This window comes from Ochotona princeps, chromosome 15, assembly GCF_030435755.1.
Source record: "Ochotona princeps isolate mOchPri1 chromosome 15, mOchPri1.hap1, whole genome shotgun sequence".
Lineage (NCBI taxonomy): Eukaryota > Metazoa > Chordata > Mammalia > Lagomorpha > Ochotonidae > Ochotona > Ochotona princeps.
In genome coordinates this window covers 51,863,328-51,885,344 of record NC_080846.1, presented here as the reverse complement: position 1 = coordinate 51,885,344, position 22,017 = coordinate 51,863,328, and the positions used below count along the sequence as shown (strand labels likewise).

At 54.0% G+C, this 22,017-nt stretch overlaps 1 protein-coding gene across 1 annotated transcript in view; it reads left to right on the top strand.

Moving 5' to 3' along the window:
• Positions 1-1,117: 1,117 nt before the first annotated feature.
• The window catches only part of ACVR1B (activin A receptor type 1B), a 37,611-nt gene continuing 16,711 nt past the window's right edge, over positions 1,118-22,017 (top strand). The window contains exon 1 of the mRNA XM_058673701.1: positions 1,118-1,335. Coding sequence (XP_058529684.1) covers positions 1,245-1,335 — 91 coding nt within the window. The 5' untranslated portion in view covers positions 1,118-1,244. The remainder of the gene's footprint in view (positions 1,336-22,017) is intronic.

Here is a 22,017-nt window from a genome sequence, read left to right as displayed (position 1 = left end):
GATTCCATTCCAGATGGCACACCGAGACACTGGGCTTGGCCAGGCTAAAACCTCGCCAAGGTTGCCTGAACAGGAGCGCAGCACACAGACCCAGAGCTGGCTGGCCGGCTGGCTGGGGAGGCCCTGGGTTTTGACGTTCTCCGTCTCTGTCTCCAGCTGGCGGAAGTGAACTCTTTCTCTGCTGACCTTCGATAAGCATCTTTTCCTAAATCTGCAAGTGACATGCATGTGGTGCCTAATTGGAAATAACTCAGATGTTTAAGGGAAAAGAGAAGAATGATTCCTGGCAGTAACTACTGATACTATTGGGTAATATCCTTCCAGGCTTTTTTCTTTCTTTTTTTTTTTTTCTTTTTGTTCCCCCCCCCATGAAAATATCACCAGATTGGAATAACATTAAAACTGTTATGTAATTTGCTTCTTGAGGGAATGCTAGGTCACCCCATCAGTGATTTTTTTTTTTTTTGCAAACGTGATTTTAAATCATTGCACGTGATTTTAAATCACTAAACAGTGCTCCTTCCCACAGGCCGCTCCTAATGGAAGGGTCTGCTGTGAGAGCCTGCTTGCAGCACACATAGGGAAACAGGTACGTTGACATAAACAGGCGCAGAGGGGTCTTGGCAGCCAGACAGCGACCTCCTGGGCTCCCCAAGACCCGGAGGAGGACAGAGCCCAGGCTGGCCCCAGACTGGGCTGCAGCACTGAAAAACAGCCTGGCTGTGTTGTTGGAAGCAGCGTGCACGCAGGATTGCGGGGGGGGGGGGGGCAGGAGCCTGCAGCGGGACCCCGGTGGCAAGCCACGGGGGGTCTGGGGTGCGGGGGTCGGTGCTCCGGCCCAGCGGCGGCGAGGCCGCACGGTCGCTCCGGCTTCTCGCCAGGATGGGCTCGGGGCGGGGATCGGTGCTGATAAGGTAACCCGGCGGCCGCGTAGGGGGCAGGTTGCCAGGAGCGGGGCGGAGGCTTTGCACGTCCGGCTCCGGCCTCCTCCTCCTCCCGCCGCCGCTGCCGGGGCCCGGGCGCGAACCCCGCCCACCCCTCTCGCCAGGGACCCTCCCCTTTAAGGCGGGCGCCCGCGCGCACCTCGGGCCCCGCCCTTCGGGGGCGCGCGCAAACGGCCGCGGCGCCGGCTCGACCGGGATCGCACGTGCCGGCGCCGGGCGGAGGAGACGGCGGGAGGAGGGGAGGCGCCGGGGGCGCGCGCGCGCGCTGGGCGCTGCTGGGCTGCGGCGGCGGCGGTTACTATGGCGGAGTCGGCCGGAGCCTCCTCCTTCTTCCCCTTCGTCGTCCTCCTGCTCGCCGGCAGCGGCGGGTCCGGGCCCCGGGGGATCCAGGGTGAGTCCCGGGGTGGGGGCGGCGGCTGGGATGGAGAGGGGGGCCGGGCGAGGGCGAGGCCTTTGGAGCTGCGGCCGCGGGACCACGGCGCGCCCCCCTCCCCACGCGCACAATATGGCCGGGCGGGCGGGGGGCGCGAGGTGTCCGGGGTGACCCGGTCCGTCAAGCCTCTCCTGATCTCCGAGGCGCGGCCGCTTCGCCACCGCCGCCGGCGCGGCCGAGCTCGACCGGGCCCCGGGGACCCGAGCTCTCTTCTCCCTTCCAGGAGGAGCTGGAGCCGAGCGAGCAAGCGAGCAATCTCTCGGGGGGTCGCGCCCCCAGGCACTGTCCCCCACCTCCGTACTGCCCTCAGGTTCCGCGCTGGGGACCCCGGCCGGGCTGGCTGGCTGGCTGGCGTCTGCGAGCCTGGGAGCAGCGCCGCGGTTTCTGCCTTTCGGCTTGTCCAGGGGCTGGGGGCAGTGGCCCCTTGGCTCCAAGATGCTCCTGGTGGTGGTCGAGGAGGGGGCGCCTCTTCTCCCGCCAAGATTGTGGGGTTCAGGCCGTGGCGGGTTGTATGGTGCGGGTAGTGGGGATGGTCTTGGTTTCTCCAAGGGACCCTATGGGAAGGGTCCTCGCGCATTGCAGGCTGGAGGGGAGAGGTCTTCCACCTTTCCTTCTGCTCCTGCAACTTGGGGGAGGGTGCGGAAGGGAGCTTGTCCCCCCGCCCTCTTTGATGCTCCGGGAGAGGGAGCCACACGTTTGCCCAAGCCTAGCCCCAACACCCCCCCCCCCCCCCATCATGCCCTATGGACGCTGTTGGGAGCAAGTGGGAGGCGCTGGGCCCTACACCTTCCCGCGGCAGCCGGGGAGCCTGGCTCCTCGGAGGCTGGGTCTGTTTGCACTCCGCCTCCCCCACCCCACCCTACCCCACCCCACCCCAGGGGGCCCATTCAGTGGCTGGCTGTGCACAGTAGCCTTTCACGGGAAACCCTAGAACCTGCCTGCCTCCCCCGCCCCACCCCCACGGCCATCTCCCCAGCCCTGGTCACTATTTTGCCTCTCCCTCTTGCCAGTGTGTCCACCAGCCGCCGGCCCCCCTCCACCGCCCCACAGCCTGCACGGCGCCTGCTACCAGCCCCAGCCTGCCCACCGGTGGAGGTTGGAGGTGGGCTCCATACCGGGTGGGCGTGTTGTTGACGGGGCTTTTGGAAGGTGGGATGCCTTCCAAAAGGTGAGGATCTACCTTGCTGTGGCATTGGGGTGGCCCATGAAGGTTATATTTGGCAGTTGGTTTACTGACCTGCTGATGGATATGGGAGAGAGCCCCCATGGGGCGGATGGGGGGGAGACTCTTAACCTTACAGTTCTGTGGGGAGGGGGCCTGGGCTGGGGTGGGGGTGGGGAGACACCTCAGGTGGGTACGTCGTGGGGACCAACCATCCAACCCTAAGCATGTCAGGTGGCTGCAGGCTACTGAAGTCTACCACTGCACCTCACTCTGGCGTCTCAAAAAAGCAAAACAAGTTGGTGTTCCCAGGGCTTTGATGTTTGCTGCTGGGGGTGTGGGCTGTGTGCAGCCTGGTCTTTGTTCACTGGCTAATGCTGCTGCCAGTGGTAAGCTCCTCATGTGTTCCTGGGGGTGCAGGTAACCACCACGGCTTGGAAGGGGGAGCACCCGATAAACAGCGTGAGGGTTGGGGTGCCCGTCTGCGGTGGTCCCGGTAGTGATTTGTGCTGGATTGGGATGTGCTGGGTCTTTCCCCTTGAGGCTGTGTGTGTGGAAGGTGTGAGCTGGTGTTTGCCTAGTGGGTAGGGGAGGTGAGGAGGCCTGCAGCCCTCAGGTTTGCCTGGCATTTGCTGTGTGTAGGAATTCTGCCCGTCACACATCCGAGGTTTTTTTCTTCGTGGTTTCCTTGCTGATGTGACAGAGTGGCTGTGGGGTGTTCCTTATTGCTGTTCTTAGCATTTAATTTAATTGATAACCCCACTGGCCCTGGAAGGGGCAGAGATTTATTTATTTTTTATTATTATTATTATTATTATTTTGAATGCCTTCCTACAATGGATGTTTGTTGAGGGGTGAGGGTGGGTGGATGTTAGAGGGAATTCCTTTCTTTATTTTTGGCAAATTGGAGATGAGGTTGTGTGTCCAGCAAACATTGTCGAAGGCCTTTAAGCTTCTTGGCCAGACACTACAGTGTTTTCCGGGATGCGCGGAGCTGCCAGCAGTGCAGGCTACGGAGACCACTATTGCAAAAAGCAGAGTTAGAAGTCACTTCTGGGAAAGAGGAGAGGCTGTGGTAGACCAAGAAGCTGATTCCCAATTTCCCACAGCCCTGCACCCCCTGCCTTGTGTTAACACGGAGCTCCCCCGAGGGTCTGGAGAAGTGAGCAAGCCAGGCGGCTCTGATGCCTGCTACTTGCACCTTGGAGAGGGGGCAGTGAAGGGAGAGAGGATCCTGTTCCTTAGTGAATTACCTGGGATTTTGAGAGGTTACAAATAGTATTCATCTGATAGTTGTACCACCTCGGAAGAGCTTGGGCTTTGCAATGTTTACATGAGTAATTAAAAAAAAAGTGACATTGAGTTGGTAGCTGGAGGACGTGACTTTGACGTGTTAGGACAGAAGCAAGAAGAAAAGACCCGGTTGGAGGTTGTGTGTGAGTTTCAGCTTGGGAACCGTGGCTGGTGGTTTTGTGGAGTGGACTTGGATGGGAAGTGCGGAGTGCTGTGCGTGAAGAGGGACCCTGGGATTAGTTTTGTTAAGACAGCTCCTGGAGCAAATGTGATTAAAAATAAAAAAGTGAAAATGGCCACCCCGGAGAAAGGCTATAGTCGGCGGAGGAAGAGGAGGAGGCTGCTTTGGCTCCCCTCCATCCAGGTGGTCCTTGATCCTGCTATCCTCCACCCGCCTCAGTTGTCCCACGGTAAAGCAAGGAAGTGCTCCGGGTGGCTCTCGCTGGGGCCTCCCTGGAGCCACCGGCTAACTGATAGCCAGTTGGCTGAGGTATTTTTAGACACAGTTACTGACTAAAGCGAATAAGTGCTGTTGGGTTACTTTTTATCTCACAGGGCAGAGTAACATGCACTGTGATTGATAGAAGCACCATAAGGCAGCGTGGGGTTCATTTCTCTCTTGCTGCTGCATTCTTGGTAGTCCTGGTTCAGATTGACTCAAGTTCGGGTCTGCCCCCCGGCGGGCTTTTCCACCCTCCTCTCCTCATGCGTCCCAATCCCAAATCCCCCTCTGCACTGGGCAGGCTACCTGTGCTAATCAGAGCCAGTCCGGAGGGAGTGACCTGCTTTAAGGCCTTAATGGTTTGGCAACATTTTAACTCATACGCAACCCAAGGCATGTTTATGGCACTATGTAAATGTTACATAAGAACATGGAGGCCGAGAGAGAGAGGCGGCCCCAAGAGCCACGTGAACCCAGGCAGGTGGACAATATGTGGCTGCACCTCGAAGGGCCTTGGGAAGCCACCACCACCGCCCTTGGCAACGGCAGGGGAGGAAGCCACTCTCGGGTCTCGGGTCTCAGTTCCTGCAGCAGCCTTTGTGCAGGCTGGTGCCTTTTCAGATGGACTGCTGCATTTATAAATAGGTTTATTCTACACCGGTGAGCTAATTGTAACCTTGCTCCCAAAATATGAATCAGTCCGTGAGCAGGAGGAGACGCGGAGACGCCACCCGCCACCGCTGCCACTCCCAGCGTGTCCTGTGCGAGCCTGCTTGTTGCGTTGGGAGCGTGAGCTGAACTACATTTGCAGGCTGTTCCCACAGGCAGCCGGGGCGCGGGGCGTGCAGGTGGAGCAGCCTTCTCAGGTCGCTGGCGTTCCAATCCTCTTTGGTTTCAGAGGCTCGGTTAGACCCTTGAAGTGAGTCTTCTTTTGGGTTTGTTTGTTTGTTTTTGTTTTTTTAATTGTGACACCTTTATTGCTTACACTTGTGTGTGTGTGTGTGTGTTGCCTGGAGCAGAAGTGAACATTAGTTGTGGAACCCTACCTCTTTGGCTTGAATTCATGTTGTCTGTTACAGTAGGAGTTGATGTCAGAGGGCTCTATCTCACTTCCTTCTGTTTTTATGAGGAGAAAGTCCCCTTTGTCATCTCTCCTTCTGGTGTGGGACGTGTGGCCTGCGCTGGAATCTCCTCACGCCTCACACACACAGGCCTCACTTTGGGGCCGGGGGAGCACCTGGGCCGTGGAGTTCTGTGGGTTTTCAGTCATCTCTGCCCCAGGCTGTTTGCTTCCCCCCACTGTCCTCCACTGGCTGCTGGGTCCTGGATGCCCAACCAGGGTGCCCATTGGCAAGTGCATACCCTCGCTCCTTCTTCACCGTCTGGGTGCCAGGGTGGGAGTCAGCTGAGAAGTTTCCACACCACCCCGCCCTGCGGTCTCACCTGCTCTCTGGGTTTGGGTCACTCCAGTTGCATTTCTAGGTTTCCTGTCTTTCCACCTGCTCTCAAGGCTACGTTTGTCTTGTTAAAATATTTTGAGTTCTAGTGAAAGTAATTGCTGTTCCCTGTGAAGTGTCACACAACCCCTAATGTTTATACACACTGGCACATAGGAACGAACTCTCCTCGTTCTTTGGGTCACCTGCATGTGTTCCCGGAGCAGTTTTTGACAGAGGGAAAGAAAAGAATGACATGAATAAAAGTCCCCAGATCTCTGCTGTTACAGAGCTTACAACTACAGCGGCTCAGTTGGAAGTAAGTGAGGAAACAAAATTATCAAGCACAAAGTAGAGCAGGGGAGTGTGCCAGAGCACACTCCGGCCATGGAAGGGGCTGGTCTCACTCGGAAGCGGCTGCTGGTGCTCAGACTGTTACTGCCAGGGAAGGGGCTGGATCAGCATCTGCAGCACATGGCCCATGCCCAGCCTTGCCTTTGGAGCTTGTTTAAAGACACCTGTTTGACACATTCCTGACCCATCAGCTTAGAGCGGACCCCCACCCCCACCCTGGGTAAACGCAAGCCTGAACCAAGGGTGTCCCAGCAGGTGTGTGTTCCATGTAAGGGGCTTCCTCAGCAAGGTGGGCAGCTCTGATGCTGGCCCGGGATGGCTTGAGCCAGCAGAAGGACTGGTAAGAAGCAGGGCATTGGGTACACCTGTGTGTCTAGTGTGAGAACTGAGCCTGGAAGGCAGCGTGTTGCCTTGCTTGACCTCAGCCCACGACATGCGTGCTGGGTGACTTGGTCTTTCACTGCCCCACGTGTGTCCTCAGATGACCAGAGACGTACCGTAGGCATTATTTTGGGGTTGGATGCATGACCGGTGGATTTTTTTTTTAAAAGATTTATTTATTTTATTACAGTCAGATAGACAGAGAGGAGGAGAGACAGAGAGGAAGATCTTCCGTCCAATGATTCACTCCCCAAGTGAGCCGCAATGGGCCGGTGCGCGCCGATCCGAAGCTGGGAACCTGGAACCTCTTCCGGGTCTCCTACGCGGGTGCAGGGTCCCAAAGCATTGGGCCGTCCTCAACTGCCCTCCCAGGCCACAAGCAGGGAGCTGGATGGGAAGTGGAGCTGCCGGGATTAGAACCGGCACCCATATGGGATCCCGGGGCGTTCAAGGCAAGGACTTTAGCCGCTAGGCCACGCCGCTGGGCCCATGACTGGTGGATTTTAAGAAGTAAGCGGACTCGAAGATATGGAATGCTTTGTGGATGAAGGGGCCCGACCACACCTCCTTAGGGTTGGCTGCACAGCCACAGTTTGTGGTGGCTCCTGGGATCCCCTGGGCGGCTGCACTGATCCTGAGTTGTGAGACCTATAGTTGGAGGTCCCAGTTGTGTACTCTGGGCAACCCAAGCAGACTCCAGAGTGTATAGACACAGGATATTTGCTGTGGTGATGAAGCTTGCCTTGGGGCGGAGCCACACCATGGTGACCACGCCCAACTCAGCCTGCCCCCTTGCTCCCTGAGGCAGAGATTCACAGCCCTTGGGCCCCTGGTTACTCAATGACAGCTAGGCTAGTGACTGCCAGGAAGTGCTGAGCAGGTGTAACTCAGGCCCGGGTCACTGACCTCCACAGTGGACCTGCCCCTTAGAAGCTCCGAAACAGGTTCCTCTGCTGGTGGTGGGAGAGGAAACTGCAGGTGCTCTAGCTGTGAACTGTCCGTCCTGGGGAGCTTGTGGCAAGGGGTGGTGAGCAGGCTGAAGCTGGGGAGAGGAGTCCGGGCTAACTGCTGGGAGGCAGACAGAATCGAGGTGTGTGTATGGGGGAAGGTGTAGGCTGGGGGTAACCTCAGGCCTTCAGCTGCAAGGGTTTTGCTAAGGGCTAGTAAGCTTGGAAAAGGGAGCCCAGCCCCAGCTGACAGCCACCAGTCATAATGGTGCTGTACCTGGGCTCATGGCTTGCAGGAGTGCACAGTGGACGTGGGGGCCGGGCTGCGGCAAGGGCTGGTGAGAAGGAAAGCAGGAGAGGGGAGGAATGAGCACTAGCCCAAGGCAGGTCTGCGGGTTTGGAGTGTCGTGCCCATTGTCGCGTACAAGTCCTTGAGCCACATGCACCTTTTCTTTTCTTTTTTTTTTTTTATTAAATTTATTCATTAATTACATTGTGTTGTAATTACATAGAATCCGGGATTCTCCCCCTCCACTCCCCCCATGGTGGGTTCCTCCACCTTGTTGCATAACCATAGTTCAAGTTCAGTTGAGATTCCCTCTTTGCAAGTATATGCCAAGCATAGAGTCCAACATCTTATAGTCCAGTCAAGTCCAACTACTTATTGGGTAGACCCTCTCTGGTCTGAGGGCAGAGACAGCATAGTATCACCCCAGTCAAATAAAAGCACTAACATACCATCTGCAACAATTAACATCGTTATGGAATTAATTGACATGGTATTGAGCAGTCAACATGTTAAAAATAAATGCGATTTCTTAACCACTTTCTTTGACCCCCTCCATTCACAGTTCAATTTTAGTTTATATACAACATATGACATAACATCCATAACATAACATGTTATGCTTAACATCATATCATCTTTTTTTTTTTAAAGACTTATTTTATTTTCATTACAAAGTCAGATATACTGAGAGGAGGAGAGATAGAGAGGAAGTGGAGCTGCCAGGATTAGAACCAGCGGCCATATGGGATCAAGGCGAGGACCTTAGCCACTAGGCCACGCCGCCAAGCCCAACATCATATCATCTTAAATTAAGGCAAACATGTGGTATCTAACCTTTTGGGATTGGCTCATTTCCCTTAGCATTATGGTTTCCAGTTTGGCCCATTTGGCCACAAAGAACTGCATTTTGTTTTTTTTAATAGCTGAGTAGTATTCCATGGAGTAGATGAACCATAGCTTTCTTATCCAATCCTCTGCTGATGGGCATTTTGGTTGTTTCCATCTTTTTGCAATTACTGATTGTGCTGCTATGAACATAGGAGTACATGTTGGTTTCTCGTAAAACAAGTGTTCTGGATATATTCCTAGGAGTGCTGTAGCTGGGTCATACGGTATGTCGATTTTGAGTTGTTTGAATATTCTCCATACTGACTTCCACAGAGGCTATACCAGCCTGCAGCCCCACCAGCAGTGGAGTAGGGTTCCCTTTTCCCCGCAACCTCGCCAGCAAGTGTTGTTGGTGTTTTTCATGTGGGCCACTCTTACTGGCGTTAGGTGGTATCTCATTGATGTTTTAATTTGGATTTCCCTTATTGCCAGGGAGCTTGAGCATTTTTTCATATGTTTATTTGCCATTTGGGATTGTTCCTTTGTGAAATGTCTGCCCATTTCTTGCAGATATTTGTGAGTTGAGTGTTGGGAGGGGATAAGGGATGGGGGGAGTTCCTTAAAGTTCAGTATATTTATTTGAAAGAGTGAGAGAGTTTCCCATCCGCTGACTTCCCTTCCCAGAGGCCCACAGTAGCCAGGGCTGCGCCAGGCTGAAGCCAGGAGTCAGGGACTCCTTCTGGGTCCCCCAAAGGAGTGCAGGGACTCAGGCTTTGGGCCGTCATCTGCCTCCTCCCAGGTTGCCCGTTAGCAGGAAGATGGTTCTAAAGTGGAAGCAGCACTCTCATCCTAGATGCTCTGGCATGGGGTACAGGGTCCCTGAGCTAGTTTAGCCCACTGTGCCACCTGCCTCTCTGGAGCCCAAGAGCCTTGGAAGTGAATTTTGCCTCCCGAGAGTGCCCACCTCACTCCAGGCTGTCATGCACTGGCTTGGCACAAGCTTACCTGTGACTTTTTTTTATGGAGGTGGGCAGAGTGGAATCGGCATCAGTCCGCGTTCATTGCTGGCATACTAGCTGTGCCCAATGCCCAGCTTAGGTGTGAGGGCGACCCTGAAGAAAGGATCTGTCCTGGCACCTGAAGAGCCCACACACAGATGGGCAGACTGCTCTTGCTGAAACGCCACCATGTGCCAAGGATGCTGGGCACCTGGTTCATTGCGATGACACGGTAGTAGAAGGCTTTAACGTGCTGGTAGTTGACCGACACCCACCACGGCCTGCGTGGTGCCAGGCACGCCTGCCCTCAGAGGTGCTCCTGTGCCTTGTCACAGGCAAGAGCGCCAGGACCATCTGAATGCCAGGTTCATGCTGGCAGTCCTGCGTGTCACGGTGTCCTGTGGTGCTGTTGGTCCAGTGGTCCTTTTGCAGGCGCTATGCCCTCAGCCTCCCATAGGAGCTCTTGTAGTGCTGGGTTAGAAAAATACGCTTATTTGAACAGAAAGGTTTAGAGCTCTTCCGTCCCCTGGTTTGCTCCCTCAATGACTGCAACTGCTAAGGCTAGTGTAAACTGAAGCCAGGGGCCCAGAACTGCATCCCAGGCTCCCACACAGGTAGCAGGAGCCAAAGCGCTTGGGCCATCTTGGAGCATTGGCTGGGAGCTGGGTTGGAAGCTGAGCAGCCAGGACTCACACTGTTGTTCAGATATAGGAATACCACCGTGGCAGGTGGTGGCTTAACTCACTGCACCACAGTGCTGGCCTCTACTGCTGCTGGATTCAACCTTGATAATGTCCCCCTGTCTTGGTGACGGCTTCCATGGCCTCCCCAGAATCCACTGCAGACTCCTCAGGAGTCCAGCCCTGTTCTTGTCTTGCCCGTCGCCCTCGGCTCTGGCTGGCACTTGGTGGCCGCCGGCTCTGCCTGTGGACCAGGGGCCGGGGTTCTTCATGGCCCTCTGCCCTTACACGCTCTGCTCACTGAATACTTCCTCCCACCCCTTCCTCTTCCCAGCCAAACTGACCCCAGCTGGCGTGGGCCCCCTGCTCCATGTCTCCTCCACCCACACCCGTCCTCTGCTCTCGCCGTGTGTGTTGGCTGTGTGGACATCCGCTTGTTGTCAAATGCTCCTCTTGCTGTCCTACCCTCTGCTCCCCACTTCCCCCCCAAATTGATTTAGTCAAGGACTGTGTGTACGGCTTTAACCTGTCACAGAGCCCTGCGTATCCTACCTGTCTGTTTAATTGAATTGATTCTTTTCCATCCTCTTGGTACAATCCCAGGTAGGGAGTTGCCAAACTGTGTGCCGCCGGTGGTGCTTCGTACATGCTTTCTCAGCCTGGTCCGGCAAAACTGCCATGGACATTGGCGAGTTACTTGCCAAAGGAGCCTGATCTGAGCTTCAATCGTTTGTTTTTGTTTGTTGGTTTGGCTCCTTTATTGTTCCAGTTGCCCGAAACGATCATGCCCCTCCCTCTTCTCACCCAAAACCATGGCACGGGTGGTCTGTGCCACACTAACCCATGCTGTAGTAGTAAATAGGTCAGGAAGAAAATGCCAATGAGAAACACCCTCCCCTGCTCCAGCAAGCCAGAAGTGTGTCCATTTGAATGCAGCGGAGAGAACAGAATGGCCTTACATGTTCATTATTGGCTGTGAGTAAAGGAGAAATACCGAGTTCCTGGTCCTGAGCCTGCGTGTGGCCTCTGAGTCTGCACATGGGGTTCCCTGGGAACACTGGGTTCACCCTGCTGTAGTGATGCTGCTTTCCTTGACATCCTCCTGGGGTGGAAGGTGGGCCCCCAAGAGCTGTTGGGGTCTTTACCGTTGGTCATACATTAAGTTGCAATGACAGGTCTCCTGAGCATTAACATCAAACATCTCTTTCGAAGGAGAACAAAGCTCTCATTCTCTAGACTTGAGAATGAAGGTGGAACTTGTTGCAACAGCTCTCTAGGTCTGGGTTTGTCTCCAAGCACTATGTCGGAAAGGCACTGCATAGATTGGAGGGATAGCGGAGTACCTGGCCCTTCAGCCACCTTTTCTCTGGTGCAAGGCCCATGCCCAGCCCCTCCCCAGATTGCATTTAAATGCCAGGCTCATTTGCTTCTAGCTAAGTCAGCTGTGTTTTTACGCCAGTGCCTGTGAGCAACACATTTGTTTGTTTCTAGATAGCCCTGACCTGACTGCACAGGTAAAATTTGATACTGTTGCAAGAGCTCTCAGGTCCTGGAGCTTCTTGGGGTTTTGTTTCAGTGTATCTTGGAAGTCTAATCTTGGTGTCACTGGCTGGGGAGTTCTTCGGGGCATAACATCCATGTACATTCCCCCACCCCGGGGTTGTTTCCCGCCCCTTCCCTTTCCAGGAGAATGAAACGTTACCTCTCTTTTGTGACCATTCAGTGGCAGACACCTCAGTTTTCAAACCTGATCCAGAATTTTCATAAACATTCTGGCAGTTGTCTAGGTCAGGAGCTGTGGAACCATCTCTTTCTCTCTCTCCCCCTCTCCCTGAAAAGCAGCCGGGCCTTCCTGTATTAGAAAGCAAAGGCAGCAATGTATGTAAGACTAATGAAAGGGAGCTGGCACCCCTCAGGCTTCCTGGTTATGGGGAAAGGATGCTAGTCTCCCACCCCAGCCTCAGGGATTTTGGAGGATCCAGGAGGTAGGGAGAATCTGGGGTGCAGGAAGAACCCAGCCTAACAGCCCCACATCTCCAGGTTACTTGGCTGTGCATGGATTAGTGTTTCCTGGTTTTTATAACTGAAGTGATGCATGTCATTTTGCAAATATGGGCTTATGGTAGTTTTTAATTTTGGTTAAAAAAATTACATAAAATATACCATTTTAATCACTTTTTGGGAGAATGTTTACTCATTTTTATTTATCTGAAAGGCAGGCAGAGATCTTCCATCTGCTGGTTCATTGGGTCCCCAAATGCCTGCAGAAGCCAGACTGGACCAGGAATTTCATCCAGGTCTCCCATGTGGGCCGTCTTCTATTGTCTTCCTTACACATCAGCAAGGAGCTGGATTGGAAGACCAAGGGCAGGCTCCATCCCGGACACTCAGTTAGGAGATGGGGGTGTGCCACTACCACACAGCCCACGTCCCTGTTTTAGCTGCCTTAAATTCAGTGTACAAGCCAGGGTGCGTGCTGTGGCGCTGGTGTTCCACACCGGAGTGCTGGGGTTGAGTCCCGGCCGCCGCACCCCCAGTCTAGCTCTGTGCTGCTGTGCATCTTAGGAGACAGCAGGGGATGGCACAAGCACCCAGACCCCTGCCCCACACGTGGAGACCCTGCTGGGCAATTCCTGGCAGCTGCAGTCTGGTTCAGCCTTGGCTGTTGCAGACGTTTGGGGCATGAACCAGACTTCTGTCTCTGCCTTTCAAGTAAATGAAAGTAAATGAACATTAGAAAAAGTGTGGAGGTCAGGGGTGTTCAGTCCCTACGTAAGGCTGCACAAGCCGTCACCGTGCTGGAGTTCTCTGAAAGACATGAGTCACGCTCCCCCTGCCCCAGCCACTGAGATCCACTGTTCTGCTTTTTGAATCTTATGAAATTTTTATTTCATGTAAACAGAATCACAATATGTGACTTCTTTCACTTGCCATACTGGGGTTTTTGAAAAAATTTTAAGGCTTGTTTTTTGAAAGAAGTTATGGAGAAAAGGCTCAGTGGGGTAGGGAGAGACAGGAAATATCCATCTCTCTGCTAGTTCACTCCCCAGATGGGTGCAATAGCCGGAGCTGGGCATTATCAGGTATGATTTGCAAATATTTTCTTTCATTCTGTGGGTTATCTTTAACTCTCTTGATACTGTTCTTTGGTACACAGGAGTTTTACGTTTTAAGAAAGTCAAGTTCGTCTGCTTTCCCATCTGTTGCTCGTGTTTTTGGTGCTACGTCTGAAAGCATCTGAGGCCATGGACAAATTCACCTGTGTTTCTAAGAGTTAGCTCATGTGTTTAGGGCTGTCATCTGTTTGGGTTAATCCTTGCACATGGTGTAAGATGCTGCCAAGTGGCCCAGCTTCATTTGTTGAAGAGACGGTCCTCTGCCCCGAATGCTGTTGGAACTTGTTCTGTGTCAGTCATTAAGGTATATGCGTTTCTTTCTGGGTGGTCTGTTCTGCCAGGATACACTGTTTTATAACTAACTTCATGGTAAGTTTGAAATTGGCAAATCTGCATCTTCAGATTTTCTTCTTTGTTTTTTGCTCCAAGATTGAGCTATACAAAGTTATTTACGATTCCATGTGAATTTTATGATCTGTTTTGTTTGTTTCTGCCAGAATAAAAAGCCCCACTGAGATTTTGATAGGGATTGCTTTGGATTTTATGTCATGTGTCAAACAGACATGTGTGTTATTTATAATTAACTAATCTTGGTAGACAAGTGGGATTAAATTTTTCCATATCCCCTAATTTGCAAAAAATAAATAATTAATAGAAATCTTCTGATCTTTGTACACTGAAGAAACTATGGAGGAGTGTAATAGGAAGACCTCCAGGAGAGCCCGAGGGATCCTAGCCCTCCATGGTGCCTGAAAGTTATTAACAAAGATATGTGAATTACTTTCATGGTGGGAGAGTGGGAACAAAATATATATAAACACACACACATATAAAAAAAACAAAATACCTAGTAAAATGTTCTTACGTAAACCAAAACCTGGAGTCCTCCATCCCAAGAAGAATTGCACATAGTGAAATAACAGAATCGGGGCATGAGGCAGCAGGTTGGAGATGAGAGACCACAGACCATGTGAGGGATGGGGGTGAGGCCCAAGCTTTGCTGGACAAAGTCAGGGCCATTATGCGTGCCGGCATCACTTGATCAACATAGCCGGATCAGCAGGGACACAATGAAGACCACCTGGCGAGGGCAGTGAGATGGGAGAGGCTGTGGAGACGCCACGGATTCAAAGAGGTGGGAGAGGGACAGGGCAGTTTTCAGAGCCCATCCTTGGGCAGGTGGCCTGAGAGCTACGAAGGAAGCACACCAAGTTCTGCCTTATGTGTTGGAGTCATTCCAGGTACCCAGTGGAGCAAATGCAGGGGCGGCACACGTGTGCCAAAGACAGTGAGGTTGGAGGAGGAGAGTGATCCTGGCACAGCCGAGGGGTGACCGACTTCCTGCAGCAGTAACGGTAGCAGTCAAAACTAGCCTCCCAGAGCAACTAACGATTCCTTGCCCCCCGAGCGGAGTCTGCCTCACTGTGCCATCGTCACCACCAAGGTGAGCCTGAATGAGATGAAGACTGTAGTTCTTTTTTAATTTTTTTAAAGATTTATTCATTTTTATTGGAAAGGCAGATATACAGAGAGGAAGATCTTCCGTCTGATGATTCACTCCCTAAGTGACCGCAGTGGCCAGTGCTGCGCCGATCCGGAGCCGGGAACCTGGAACCTCTTCCGGGTCTCCCACATGGGTGCAGGGTCCCAAGGCCTTGGGCCGTCCTCGACTGCTTTCCCAGCTGGATGGGAAGCGGGGCTGCCGGGATTAGAACCGGTGCCCATATGGGATCCTGGCGCCTTCAAAGCAAGGACTTTATCTGCTAGGCCACGGCGCTGAGCCCAAAGCCTGTAATCATTGCTTTGTTGAAAATAACCAGGAGATGCAGCTGGCATTATGACCAAACAGGAACACCATGTGGGCGCCGCTTCACGTCCTGCCTGCTCCATTTCTGATCCAGCGCCCTGCTAATGTACCTATGAAAAGCAGTGGAGGATGGCCCGGGTGTTTGGGCTGACCCAGTTCCAATTGTTAAGGTCATCTGGAGAGTGAACCCACAGATGGAAGAGCTGTCTCTGTAAGTAAATATATGTCAGTAATTCCTAGGAGAGAGGGACATGTTGACCGATACCGAGAGCAGAGTATGAGAAGCTGTTGGCCAGTCAGTCTGGATTCTTCAACAGGTATTTACAAGGACATTCAGAGCTAGAGGGAAGCCCTGGAGGAAGGGAGGTTTGGGAACCTTCTCTAGCCAGGTACAGAGAAAGTGAACGCATGTTATTTGGACCCAGGTTTGAACAACCGTCAAGAAATTCTTTGGGGAGTTAAGAGGCTGCTTGAGTGAGCATTGTAAGCATATTAAGGGTGTTAAGGTGATACTTTTGTGTGTGATGAGATTGTGGACCTCCAGGCAGTTTAAAACGTAACTTGCAGGGCCTGGCACCGTAGCCTAGTGGCTCAAGTCCTCGCCTTGCATGTGCTGGGATCCTGTATGGGCGCCGGTTCATGTCCCAGCAGCTCTACTTCCCTTCTGGCTCCTTGCGGGGGGACCTGGAAGAAACTCTTGGCTCCTGGCTTCAGATCAGCTCAGCTCCGGCCGTTGCAGCCATTTGGGGAGTGAACCAGCAGAAGGAGGGTCTTTATCTCTTTCCTTCTCTCTGTATATTTGACTTTCCAATAAGAATAAATAAATCTTTTTTAAAAATCTAATTTGCAAAAAATCCCGATAGCAATAGCAAAAAAAAGAAAAAAAATTAACAGTCCCTTAAAACATTCCATGTCAGGAGAGACCGCCGAGAGGGAGTTGCGACTAAAATGCAGCTTGCGTGTCCCAGTAGGGGCCTTTTGCTGAGAGCTGGGGGCCCCATCTGTCATCCCATTGCTCATGCCGCCCTACAAAAGCCAAGACTCTTTTGATCCCTGCTTTATAACCGGGCAGCTGAGGCCGATGAGCTGCATCAAGCGGCCCGCATCGCTCAGCCGGTGGCTAACCAAGCCGGCATTCGGACTTGGGCCGGCTGGCCTTGGAGTCCTGGCCGTGAGTCATGAGGTGTAATTGTGTCCTGAAAGTGCTCCTGGGGAAGGAGGAGATGGCAGAGAAACCAGAAGGGCCACCTCCTCTGTCTCAGTGGGACAGTCTGCTTTGGAAAGGGCCACGCTGAGGAGGTCAGGTGGCCTGGAGGGGGTCAAGGTTGAGAGCCCAGCTTGTGCTCACAGTCCGCTGACCAACCACAAAGGCTGCTTTCTTCTGAATGCAAGTAGTGATCTAACACAGTGCACGTTTCAGACCTAATTAACCTATGTCGTGGGGCACCCTGTGCGTCTTAAATGTGATTGCATCTCCTGTTGTGTGCACTCGCACAAGGGAGCCTTGACAGGACACCAGTACACCGCTGGATGGGGTGTCTGTGTTTGCTCCCCCACTCTAGTATAGGTGGGTGGATGCTTGACTGCCTGCACCCTTCGCCTCACGGCAGGTATGAGGTTGTGACTTACAGGCCATTCCAAGGACACCTTTGCAGCCTGGTGCGCTCCATTCAGCCTAGCCCCTGGGTCCCCAGCTGTCATTGCTGCGCTGTGAAGGGCCTGAGCCAGCCCGTGCAGGGACCACCTGAAGCAGGAGCGTCTGATGGAGCACCAACTGACTGACCAGCAGTGTGGAGTGGCTCTGCCCCCTGTGCTGTGCCCAGACTCCTGGTCCCTGCCACCCATTGATGCAGTGGCCGGGGCGGGGGAGGGTTTTGGGGCCACAACTTTTAGGGGATGATTTGTATGTGACAGTCGTAAGTTCAGTGATGTTCTTTTGGCCCACATCTTGAATAACTTGACAGCTGTCCTCACACCTGGGTGTTTCAGGAGAGCGTATCTGGTGTGGGCCCACTTGGAGTGGGCCCTGACAGTGCCAAGGACCACGAGGCGTGGCCTCCTCTGAATGACGCCTCAGCCACAAGCCCACGGGCTGGCCTACTCCCTCTCCCTCCTTGGGAAGGGATTCCTAGGAGGCCTCCTTGCTGTGCTGTTAGGATAAGTGATAGATGTTCCCGAGCCCACAGGAACATCACCCGCTCCCAGGAAGGCGGGTGCCCTGAGACCCAGACAGTCATTGAGGCAGTAGACTGGTGTGTGACCAGAGAGGCTGAGAAACAATCTGGCCATTCAGAGCTCCACAAGGCCTGTACATTTTTACATATTTTAGAGGCAGAGATGGTGAGCTTCCATCTGTTGATTCAGCCCCTCAGCACGTAGAGCTGAGTCGCCTCAGTCCAAGGCATCCAGGTGTCGGAAACCCAGCCCTTAAGCCATTCCCTGCCACCTTCCAGGAAAGCCAGAAGCAGGAACTTGCTTCTGGAACCCAGGCACTGTGGGGTCGGTGGACAACCATGAAGGACTCACAGGGAGGGTGACTGTGTGACAGGGCCACTCGGATACAGCCCACTACTTCCACATACCCCACCAGGGGGTCAGGTGGGAGTCCTGGTTCTGCCTCCAGGGACAGCTTGGGATGCTGGGATGCCACTTGGGCCCCGCCACCCCTGTGAGAGACCCGGCCTGCCGCAGCTGGTAAAGCATTTGGGAGTGAGCCAGCAGATGGGACAGTGTGTGTGTGTGTGTTTCCCTTTGTATCTTTAAAATGAAAATAAAATAATGACAGGGGTGGCCCCAGCATGATAACCTAGTGGCCAAAGTCCTCACCTTGCATGGACTGGGATCCTATGTGGGTGCTAGTTCATGTCCCATCTGCTCCACTTCCCTTCCAGCTCCCTGCTTGTGGCCTGGGAAAGCAGTAGAGGACAACCCAAAACCTTGGGACCCTACACACACATAGGAGACCTGAAAGAAGCTCCTGGCTCCTAACTTTGGATCGGCTCAGCTCTGGCCGTTGTGGCCACTTGGGGAGTCAATCAGCAGCTGGAAGATCTTTATCTCTCCTTTTCTCTGTATATCTGCCTTTCCAATAAAAATAAATAAATCTTTAAAAAGAAAATAATGACAGGAACTAGCACTGGTATAATAAACCTTTGTGAAAAGATGTATTTGTTTATTTGAAAGGAGAAACAGAAAGCTACTCTCCAGCTGCTGCTTCATTCCCCAAAGGGCCATAGCACCCCAGGCTAGGCCATGTTGAGGCCAGCAGCCTGGAATTCCTTCTAGATCTCCCCTGGTGGGTAGCAGGGGCCAAGCACTTAGGCCATCTTCCTCTGCTGTCCCAGGCATATTAGTGGGAACCTGAATCTGAAGTGGAACAGCCAAGCAGACACCTGTAAGAAACGCCAGCATCTCATGTGGTGGCTTAACCCACTGCACCACAGTGCTGAGCCCTAGGACCGTGTTAACAAGAAAGCAGGGACAAACTGCCATGACTGTAGTGTTGGCTGTGTGGTTGATGCAAAGCAAGGAGTTCCTGGAGAAACTTTGAGGTTTCCAGTATTTGCACGTGTGTGTGTGTGTGTGTGTGTGTGTATACATGCATGTGGACGTGCTGCCTGCAGGGGAGTGAGTCTCATTCTGAGGGCACTCTATGCACTGTGACCTGCAGGCTAGCGGCTCCACACCCGGCAGGAGACATGAGGGGCGTGACCCAGGACATCCTTTACTGCTTGGTCATCGGGGGCTCTCTGTCTCCTGTGGGGCTCACACACGAACAACAACTACTGTGAAAACTCTGGATAAAATGACATGGCAGACTGGCACAGCGTTTGCTTTAGGAATGCAAAGCCAAAGTACCACACTGGCATCCCCAGTCCTGGCGTCGGATCTGTGGTCTTTCTCCTGACATTGGGAGACTCGTTAAAATAGTCCCATCGTTCTGGTGTCTGATGGCTGCTGTAGCTTCCTGGGGTGGACAGCCGGCCAAGTTGGAACGCCTTGAGGAGTCAGGAGGGCACAGGCTGCACCTGGTTCTCTAGAGCTGGACGAGTGCATGGTGAGAGCCGAGGGAGGTGCATGTTTGTGCCTGGCCAGGCCAGCGCTGCTCAGGAGGACTGTGTGTGAAATGTGCTAGCCCAGCAGTAACTCACAAATGTGGGAAACTCTTATTTACGCAGAGCTGGGGCAGCATGTCGCCAGCCTTTTAATTTTATTTATTATTTGAAAAGCTGAATTACAAACACAGAGAGAGAAGTTCCGTCCACTGGTTCACTCTCCAAATGGCCACAGCCGTCACTTCTGACCCAAGTTGAGGTCAGGGACCCCAGACTCCATCCAGGTCTCCCACACGAATAGCAGGACATGAGCACTGCTTTCCCAGGCGCATTAGCAGGCAGCTGAATTGGAAGTGGAACAGCCAGGGTTTGAACCGGAGCTCCCAGAGGATGCTGATATTGTCACAGGTTGTAGGCACCAGCCCCTACTTCTGGTCTTTCGAGGCTGGGTGTGCAGCATCAGGCTGCGTGATGGTGTGTCTGACCACCCTCACGACCCCCCACCCCAGGAAGCGGTGCCTGGAAGTCCAGATGAGCCTATGCCTCGCCCAGTGCCCCATCTTTTCCTAGAGGCCCAACTCCATTAGGTGCCGTCCCAGCGGGCAGCTGGACAGAGCCTGCCAAGCTGGGGTTTGTCCACCGACTCGGAACCCAGCCCTAGTCAGACCCTGCTGTGGCCTGCCTCAGAACATGCTGGGCATACCTGGCCGTTACAGCCAAGGCCAGACCCTGCCAGGGCAACGTCTTCCTTCCAGGTGCCACTGACAAACATCTTCATAACAAAAGGGCTTTGTCCTGACTTACTGACATGTAGGCATGCCCCTCTTTGTGACTCCAGGGCCCAGGTCTGTCATGTCTGTGGGGTACACCTCTTCAGTTGGTAGGCGGAGGGAAGGGGGAGGATCAGGTGGGTTTCTCTGCACGTGTGTGGCCCCAGTGAGTCAGCGTGCCACGGCCTGACCTGGACTTGTATCCGTCAGTCCAGGTGGAGCCCATGGACAAGCTTGGACTTCAAGTTGATGATTGAGGATGTGGAACCTGAGTAAATTCAGATGCATTTATAACTTTATTGTTGCTTATTTTGTGTCGGGAAAAAATAAAGGAAGATTGGCCACAAGGTCTGTCTTATTTAAGATGCGCAGGACAGGTTCCTCAGCCCAGACCGAGCTGTGGAGCATGGGACTGAGGTGATGTGTCATACAGAGAAAGGCAGGTTCTGGGCATTGAGGGTGCCTAGCTGAGTCCCTTCTTGCTGGCAGGCTGATCAGGAGGAAGAGGCCCAGGGCCCTGCCCTTGACCCTGGTCAGGCTGAGACTGCGGTCCCGTCCGTTTGGGTTGCGTGCTCGCAGACACGCGCTCTCATCACGTGATTCTCACCTCTCCTCTCATCAGGAGGAGGCGCTCGCATTTGCGGAGCACCCACAATGTAATAAGTGCTTAGAAAACGCCGTACACCATGAGAACGCGTGGTCAGCAGGTACACTGCACCAACTGAGCTCTGGCGCCAGAAGGTGAACAGCTGGCTCAAGGTCGAGTGATTAGCAGTGGAGCCTGGTGTGGGGGCGTGAGGCCTCTGTGACCTGGGGGCACTCGGCCTTGCCAGGGTTGTGGGCGGTAGTGAGGGCTGTGGTGACTGTGGATTGCTGCCAGGCCCCTCACGCTCAACAGCGCACCGACACGCCTAGCCCTCTGTGCCGTGCCTGGCCCGCCTTCCCGCTGCCTCCGTGAGACTGACCGCTGGCTGGCCATGTGAGGTCCAGACAGGCGTAGGGACCCACTTCCTTCTCACGAACCCATGTGACCCAGTTCCACTCCCCGTGCCATCTAATGTAGATTTCACCACTTTCCTGTCTTACACCAGGGTTGTTTAAGTACTTCCCAAAAATAATGAGCCACGTGTGGGTGTGTTCGTTCCCCAGAATGAATCACTATGAAAGGGGCCGTGAACCAGCAAAGCACAGTAGCTCACCGGGGCTCCCAGCCCTGCTGCCTCTGCTGATTGCTGGGCTCCCGCCAGCGTCCTCGTTCCGGAAAGCCTTCCAGACCTTGAGGTGCTCACAGGGGTCCCTTCCATACGTTGTCCATCGTCCCCGTCCAGCTCCCCCTCATAGAGCTCGTGCCATCCGCAGGGAACCCTGGGGCACACCCGCATGGAGCCTGTGCGGCACATGCTCTGAGAGTCAGGAAGTGAAGCCGGGGGAGTCAGAGCAGTGAGAGAAGAAGCAGGTTGAGTGTCTGCAGGAGGAATGCGGAGGGTCCGGGAGCCGGCCCACCCCGCCAGGGCTGGGACTGACGCTGAGCAGGGATTTACTTCCCATCTCTCCTTTTGATGACTTGAATCCTTGTCTAATGAGCACCTGCCGTGAACTTCCTGCCTCTAAGAGATCACCTGCCCGGGCCCTTGAGCAGGTAGCTGCATGCTCTGGAATTCCTCCCAGACACAACAGGTCCTCCCAAGAAGCCCTGAGCTGCCGCCGCTGCTGTGTCTCCCCAGGTGGGAACAGCGAGGGCGTCTGTGGGCACCAGAGAGCCCGAGGGAGGAGGGCCAGGATGCCCGGATGCTCAGCAGCTGCCTTTGGGAGTGGACAGCCAACAGCCAGGAGGTATGGGAGAGAGACAGGGAAAATGTGGGCAGCCCTTGCCGCAGGGCTGGTCCTCAGGGCTGGTCCTCAGGGCTGGTCCTCAGGGCCGGTCCTCAGGGTTGGTCCTCAGGGTTGGTCCCCTTGCCGGGACCGTGGCAAAGTCGCACCCCCACTGCTATTCGCCGAGCCCCATCCGTGCCCGCCCACCTCCATGCCTTGGCGGTGAGTGCTTCATTCAGCACTGCCGGCCCAGCCTCAGCGTTCCAGTGG